At 54.0% G+C, this 8,044-nt stretch overlaps 1 protein-coding gene across 1 annotated transcript; it reads right to left on the bottom strand.

The window, feature by feature from the left end:
• Positions 1-1,105: 1,105 nt before the first annotated feature.
• On the bottom strand, positions 1,106-3,881 carry LOC124672992 (protein ENHANCED DISEASE RESISTANCE 4-like). The gene is made up of 2 exons (XM_047209134.1): positions 3,345-3,881; positions 1,106-3,256 (listed from the first exon to the last, which is right to left on the bottom strand). Exons 1-2 carry the CDS (start codon positions 3,472-3,474, stop codon positions 1,356-1,358), a joined length of 2,031 nt encoding a protein of 676 aa, XP_047065090.1. The 5' UTR covers positions 3,475-3,881; the 3' UTR covers positions 1,106-1,355.
• Positions 3,882-8,044: the final 4,163 nt, after the last annotated feature.

Below are 8,044 nucleotides of genomic sequence, written 5' to 3'. Positions count from 1 at the left end.
TTGCCTCCACTCTTCATCACCTCAACACAATAAATCCTAGTAGTTTTTTATTTTTAATGGAGCCTGAGATCTCCTTTCATTGGAATGATTTTCGTACAAATTTGGAGGGTTGGAAATATCAGGAAGAAAAGTGTGTGGTTGTGGTTTGATTCATAAGATTGAATCTTGCAAAATTTATTTTTCCAAAAAAAAGTGTACCATGGTTTATATCTTTGTACTATGTTTCATATGAAAGTTTACAACCACTCAAAACATCCTGAAAATGATCCTTGTGATTTCCTCTAACGCAATTAAAAGAGCCAAAATCACGTAGGATTCAACTGGACATGACATTGCAATCATATGTTCTTCCTATTCATGCTTTTTCGTAATCTTGTTAATCAAAGATGCCTTAAACTTGGTGTTTTTGGGGTAAGTCATGAAAACAATTATCATACTATAAGATGAATTGGTGTGGTGACCACCAGTTCGTGGTGTATTGCACATTTACATAATATAGTACATAAAATAGTGTCCCACAAATATTATACCCCTTTAGAGTAGTACAATTTTAAATTGTAGATCCACACTTACATATTAATTATTACAAGCCAAAGGTGCACAAAACATTCAACATCTTCCTCCACCACTCTCTGATAACAACTTACTTACCGATGCCAACAAAGGCACTACACTACAATACTAAAAACCATATTGGATCAACAACCACAAATGTTGCTCCTAAGGTTGCGCCGCCTACTGCGATTGCATTTTGCAACTCTACAACTCTACATCTCATTCATCGCCTTTAGTTCCATAAGCTAGTGATATAGTAATTGATGCCTTCAACTCCTCTAGACAAGTCTTCGCGACACATATGTTGTGTGCCCTTTTTGAAGGTGGTGGCTTAACTCGGCTTTGGTGATGAAGATCCCAAGATCAACCTATGGTTGGAATCGTCATGTCTGAAAAAAATTCTCTAGAAGTTGCGTACCATTCGTTTGTTTCACACTTATCATAGTGTTTCAGATAGGCTTGTGTACATCAACAGATGTAAAGGTCGGATCATTTCATTTTTTTTAGAAAAAACAATAAAATAGAATCATGAATTGGACCACACGAATCGTGAAAAGAAATGTTCACTTGACACTTCCAAACAAGGGTGTGAAGAATCACAATGTTGAGGCTAATTATCCACATTTATGCAACATTGCTAACCTCAAACAGTGAAAAAAATCAACCAAACACCAATGAATCCCCAGTCTCTGCCTACCTAAACGAATGGCGAAACAAAAAAAACAGTTCACTATATCTGTCAGAATTCTGTCACCTGAATCTCTATTCTCTCTACAGTATATACGAGTCGATCTCCTCTGTCACGACCTGATCCTGATGGCTCCTGGTGCAGGAACCCCCCTGCCGTGCCCCCAACCAGCTCCTCTCACATTCGATCGCCTAAGCGCGCCACCGTCGTCCGAGTCATCGTCGCCGGCGACGTCGTCGTCCGTGTCTAGGCAGATGGCCTTCCCTTTCCTGTCGTCATGCCGCCTACTCGCGTTGGACGGCGGCGTCGACCTCTTGTCAAAGCTCCCGTACTCGTACAGGCTCGGTGAGCGCCGCAGCAGCAGCTCGCTGGCCGAGCCGTACCCCATGAGCCGGTGCAGGCTGTTGCTCTGCCTCTGCGGCCGCGCCGCCGCCGCCTCCTCCGCCGCGACGTCGGTGTCGAAGGACGAGTTCCTGGACACGTGCAGCGGCCGCTCGTCCTCCGTGGTGGAGTAGCTGCTCACCCCGCCCGCGAAGTCCTCGATGAACGAGAACAGGTCCGGCCGCGCGCCGACGTGGCGCGCCGGGGAAGCGACGGGCTTCTTCCTGTCCGGGTCGCGGTAGGAGTAGGAGAGGACGGCGGAGCAGGCGCCGCAGCGCAGGTCGCGCACCCTGGCGCTGGCCACGGCGAAGCCGGCGGGCACCTGGACGAGCGTGAAGCAGCTGGAGCAGACGATGAACGGCGCGCCCTTCAGGACCGGCCGGCAGTGCCGCTTCGGCGCCGGCGGCACACGCCGCTTGGCCTCCGCGGCGGCAACCGGCCGTGCGTGCTCCCGCGCTCTGGACGAGCCGCAGCAGTGCCCCCTGCAGCTGCCGCACTCGGGCTTGCCGTGACCGTGATCGCAGCAGCTGTGCCGACGGCATGGTTCATCAAGCCGCGCGTGGTGGCCGCTGAACGTATCAGCCCTGCACCGGCGGTACCGCCGCGACGGCAAGCCACGGGGAGCAGCCTGGCCGTGCTTCTCTGCAGCGTAACCTGCGTTGCCGCGACGGTGCAGAGCCGCAGCGTGGCGAGCTCTGCTGGTAGGGATGGCGGCCGGGCGCGAGGCGTAGCCTTCTTGCGCGCGATGGCGAGGAGTGCGCGGCGGCGTGCTTGGCTTGAGCTCCGGGGACTTGCTGAACAGCTCGGAGAGGTCGTCTTTCAGCTCATCCACCGTCTTGAGGATCTTCTCGTGCAGGGGGCTCATCTTCTGCGGCTGGACCGCGTGGCGAGGAGGAGGGCTCGGTGCCTTCTCCTCAGCAACCGCCGGCGCCGCGGCATCGTCTCGCCGTGTCCAGCTCACCGCGGCCGGCGCAGACCGGGAATCTGCGGCACGAGCGGGCACTGGCGAAGCTTGGTCGAGATCCCGGGACCGAGGCCGCGCCGCTTCGCCTGAACCTCTCTTGGTCGCGGCATCAGCAACAGGTTCAGGCCGAGGCTCTCGCCTCCTCTCTGAATTTTGCGACTCTGCGGCCGCATCCCTGTTTCCCCTGGAGAAGTCGGCACTGGCGCTGGGAGCGCTGACAGCGCCCCTTGCCCTGTGATGCGCAGAACTGCCGTCAGCTTCGCTCCGATGATCGTACTCCTTCTCGCCGCTCGGCGGCGCTTGCGCGGAGGCACTAAGATCACCTCTTGCCCCGTGACGCCCCGAACTGCCACGAGCTTCGCCCCGATCGGCACTTCTACCATCGTGTGACTCGTGCCCCTTCTTCTCGCCGCTCGTCGACGTTTGCGGGGAGGCACGATGCTCTCTCCCCGGCGTGTGCCCGCCGGTCTCGGACCGGCGCGCGGCGCCAGCGCCTTGGTGCCGCGCGCTCGCTGGAGCGTCGGGCGTGGAGGCGGGGGCGCTGGTGCTCGCGACATCGCCGGAGCCCAAGCGGCCGCTCCGGCTCAGACGTGGCGACGGCAAGGCGCTCTCCGAGGACTGCGCAGCGCTCACGGCCGCGTCCTGCGCGTCGGCGCTGCGGTGTTTCGCTGCACAAGCACGAACGAACTCAATCAGAAACCTGGGATAAATTAACACGAAATTTGCAGCATCAAGGGGCGGAACCCAGAAATTTACCTCGGAGGCTGGCGCCGCAGCCGCCGCATTGGTAGACGGGGACGCCGGCGGGCTCCTGGAGGACGCTGCGGCACTTGGGGCACCTGACGTGGCGAGCCCCGCCGCCGCCGCTGGTGTCCGGGATCGCCATGAGCCGACGGGGCCCAAGAACATCCCTCGCTCGATTTCGCCGGGCAGGTGCTGCGCCGGACAGAAAGCGCCCGCCACTAGCCTCTGCCTTTTCGACCTTTTCCCCCTGGCGTCCACTCGAGACGGGACGTTCGCGGGCTCCCCTTTGCGTGTTATTGAATTCCTGTCTCCTGTCTCCGAGCTTCGGAATTGAGGTTCGCCTCCTCCAAATCGATCGAATTCTTGCACGAATCCGTGTGCGGGCTCTTCGATCTCCTTCGTCTCCCTCTCCGGCTGCAGTTCTCGCTGTCTGTATGCGGGAGCTGGCCTGGCTTCTCCGGCAGTCTGCGAATTCTTGGTAGTCACTACCGGACGGAGAATACGACGATGTATATATAAACGGCAGCACTGGCGCGTGAGAAGAGATCGAGGGAGGAAGCAGAGGCGTCCCTGTTGGGTGGAGAGATCAACAGAGCAAATATAGAATAAGGTGCAGAGACGAGGAGGCCGCTGAGCTCATGTAAAACGATGCGTGCGCTCTGCAGAAATATTTATATGCGCGCGCAGGGGTGGACTGGACAGGGGAAGGCGAAGGCTGGGCGTTGTGTGCGGCTGACCACTTCAATGAGAGCGAGTGGAAAGTGCTCTGGCGAGCGAGTGGCGCGGCCGGGTCGGGGGCGAGCGGATGCGACCGTGTCGCCGACGCCAGTCACGCTGCCACCGCGTCGTCGCGGTCGTGCCCTTCTGGATATCCGCCGTGGAGCCGCGTGTGGTGCGGTGCTCGCCGGGGCTGGGGCCGGGGCCGGGGACGTAGCGGCTGACGCGGCCGCGCCCGCTCCTTACCGTCGCTGTCGTGCGCGCGCGCGGGGCGCGATATAGGAAAAAATATGAAATCTGCCCGCACGCACCAGCGGATCGCGCGCGCCGTGTCGTCTTTGTCTAAGCAGGGTTGGCAGCCTCGCCAACCTCGTGATGTTTAGCAGCCTGCCGCTATTGCTAGTTTAAGCTCTCCGTGTGGGGATCGATTTGGGCACCAGCAGAAACTGCTAAAGTGGTCATGATCCTGCAGTTTTTCCTCATTCTTTATTTTTTCCTTCGACATGCGTCCATGAGTCCATCCATGCACGACGGCCGGGTGGTTTGGTCGATCTAGCGCAGACTGAACTTCTCAAAAACATATACATAATGTTGGTAGTAAATAATACATAACTCAACATTAAAAGTGATATGTCATCCTTTATCGGTGCGGTAAGAAGTTTCCGTGCGACACAGAAAGTAGGCCACGTGATGGCACGTCACGACTACATAAAAGTCTTCTAGACATGAGTAAGGGCTTGTTTGATTCAAAAAGAGTTATGTACGATTTTTGTAGGATTTAGATTTATAGGATTTTTTCCTATAAAAATGTTTGATTGATAGGATTGGGATCCTTTGGAATTCCTACAAAGGATTCATTTGCACTATGGTTTGAAAGGAAAAAAATTCCATTAACTTGTAACCTCCTTTTATTTTTCTTTTGGTTTGCATGTGCAATCAAACACTCATGGATACATAAGCATGTATATGATTGGAGTTAGCAAAATTGACACAAAGTCCTACATAGATTTTAACATGGTTCTCTACAAAGTTTTTAGACATAATAATGTACTACCTCCGTCCATAAAATAAGTGTCACAAATTTATCTAGATTCGGATGCATCTAAACGCATTTATGTGTGTAGATACATCCGTATTTGTAAAAGCTTGTCACACTTATTATGGAGGGGGGTGTAAAACTTTACATATCTGATTTATATATGGCGTTCTGAGTCTTGAAGGTCCATTTCTTACACTACAACTCCCGCAAAAGAAAAGCAAGGTAATTTGGAAAATATCGTGCAAGCCCTCTTCTCCTGCTCTGAAAAAAATTCATAATCATGCGAGTGGATAAAAACACTGCCTAGTTTCTTCGCTTCCTCTTCAAATATGTACATGGTATGACCTAAAAGAACGACATGCAAGAATCAGTAGACACAACAAAGAAACTGTTGATTTTTGCAGAAAGTTCTCATTTCATGATATTTCAAGCGAGCATTAGGTCAACTATATGCGTACCAAGTAGTGAAAAGAGAGAAAATATGTCAATGCTCAATAAAAGCACCAAACCTAGTACTCACCGGATCTAATTCAGCACATAAGTAATAATCATCCTTCTCAGGACTATTGTAAAGTTTAGAGTACCTTGAAAATGAGGTAAACGATTAAATAATAGGAAACCAGCCATTCATCTGTTTGGGTCAGTCAAGGTTGACAAGTCAAAGCTTTCAGATAGTTTTTTTTTGTGTGAAACCCACACAAAATCAAATAATCTCCGTTGAATGACAGATTGTGATATAAACACCAGTTCTTACATGCCTGCACCGTGGTTGAAACCCAGAAGGTGAATTCAATATTTATTTTATCGACCATATTTTTCCTTCCATTTGCATGCGTCCATGCACGACGACCGCGTGGTTTGGTCGATCTGCTAAGCGCAGGAGGAAATTCTCAAGCGTTTATACAATATATATACCAGGGGAGAAAACGAACGAGTGACATAATTAAGGTAAGACTTTCGTCCCTTGACACTTTGACTGCGGCATCGCCAGCGCTCACACAAGAGAAAACAAAAATCGCAGGCGGCGATGAGATCGTTTGGCCTCGCGCGACCGTTTCACGCAAGGGTTTTATGATTCAAGAAGCACATAGTGTGTGATAGCGGTACTGACATGTACTGGCCACACCATCGCATGGCCACGAGTGAGGGCCGAATAAATGAGGCGCCGCCTGACCCTGAAATGGAAAAAGGCGTTTCTTGGCGGCATGTGCCCGTCGGTGACACGCAAGTCAAGCATCTTTGTCAATGGCGATCAGCTCAGGATTGCACGGCTGTAGGTGGCGTCGTCGGCGGACGGTTGGCCGGAGGCCGCCGCTCGTGCGTACGCGTGGGCACGGGCGGGCGCGCACGGGCGGTGCCGTGCCAGCCGCCTGCCTGAAACAGCAAAAACTGCAGCTGCGTGCGTACAGCGGGGCCGGAGCACCGCCACCAACCGGCGACCTACCGCCAGGAGCTACGCGTTGGTCGCCGGGAGCGAGTTTTTTTGGTCGCCGGGGCCACACGGACACGCGCAAACCCTGCCGTGCTGGTCCTTTTTTAGGGAGCCATGGACTATTCTCCTGGTACAAGGTTGGACTACAGCTGCGGACTCGCCTAGAACGTGACTTTTTGCAGGGGTAGAACGTGACCTTTTTTGTTTTGCTTAAGGGCATCTCCAGCGGCGCGACACATTTTAGTGTCCGCGCGCGTCCGTTTGCTTCGCGCAGCGGACGCTGAAATGACCGTTTTCGTCCGCGTGTCCGTTTGCGTCTGGGGTTGGCTCCAGCGGCCCGACGTATTTTTTTTCTTCTCTTTTTCATTTCAACATACTTCCAAATATTACAAATTGAAAGATTATTTTACACAAACTAATACATAGTTTGGAACATGGTTTACACAAACTAATACATAGTTTATACCATGGTGGACACAAATATAAATATTTTAAAAATAGAAACCAGATTGTGTTGATTTCCGTATGTTCGTCGCTAAGAAAGAACACACCCAGATCACCCAAACCGGAAAATCCAGCGGGAGGATTGACGGTGCCCTTGTTGGTTCTACCGATGAGGCGAACAGTACGTAAACCTTCCACTATCGGCTTCGTCCGGCCGTAGCCGCATTCGCCGCAAAGAAAGAACACTCCACGTTCTAACTATCGGAGTCCGACGCGGATTTGCCGGTGTGGTAGTGCTCGCGGCGAGCCGTGTCGTCGAAGACCTTGACGACCATCTCACCGTCTCCCTCGTAGAGGAAGGTGAGCCGGGCGGCCGGGCTCGAGCGCCGAGTCACGGGCGAACTTGCCCCACCCGGTGTGCAAGTACATCTTGCCTCGCCCGTCGAACAGGACCTCCACGGTCCGGCGGCGAGGTTGCGGTCGGCCTCCCGTAGCTGCAAATGCGCCGGCTCGACGCCGTCGACGAACTCGGCGAACTTGTCCGGGAGATGCTTGATGCCGAGCGGGTCGTCGTCGATGCGGAGGAGGAACTCGAAGCAGCGGCCCTCCACGTCGGAGGAAGACGAAGAGGGCGCAGGCGACGGCGAGCGTGGGGCCGTAGCTGCTCCACCACGGCGGCCCCTGCCCCGTCCCCGCGGCCTCGACCGCCTCGCCGGCCACCAGGACCCGCCATGGTCTTCCTCGAGGGCCTGGCTGCGTCGCAGGAACACCTAGGCGGCGGAATGCTGGAGCTTTGTGGCGGCTAGGGTTTCTATGGAGGAGTGAATGAGGAAGAAGAAGGCGCGGCCCCTTTATATAGGCCGGAGGCATGCGGTGGCCACGGGACGCGTGGCGACGCCATTAACGTGGTTGGCGGAGGTGGGCTGCGGCCGCTCGGCAGCCAAGGCATCGCCATTAACGTGGACTGCCGAAGCGACGCAGCGGCGCCAGTCGCTGGCGCGTTTGAGAAGACGCATCGACGCAGGGTCGCTGCCAGGCGGGCCCGACGAAACGTCCGCCGGATACGAGCGGACATTTTCG

This window comes from Lolium rigidum, chromosome 7 (genome assembly GCF_022539505.1).
Source record: "Lolium rigidum isolate FL_2022 chromosome 7, APGP_CSIRO_Lrig_0.1, whole genome shotgun sequence".
NCBI classification, from domain to species: domain Eukaryota; kingdom Viridiplantae; phylum Streptophyta; class Magnoliopsida; order Poales; family Poaceae; genus Lolium; species Lolium rigidum.
The sequence above is the reverse complement of the archived record's forward strand: the minus strand, read 5'-3'. Positions and strand labels throughout refer to the sequence as shown.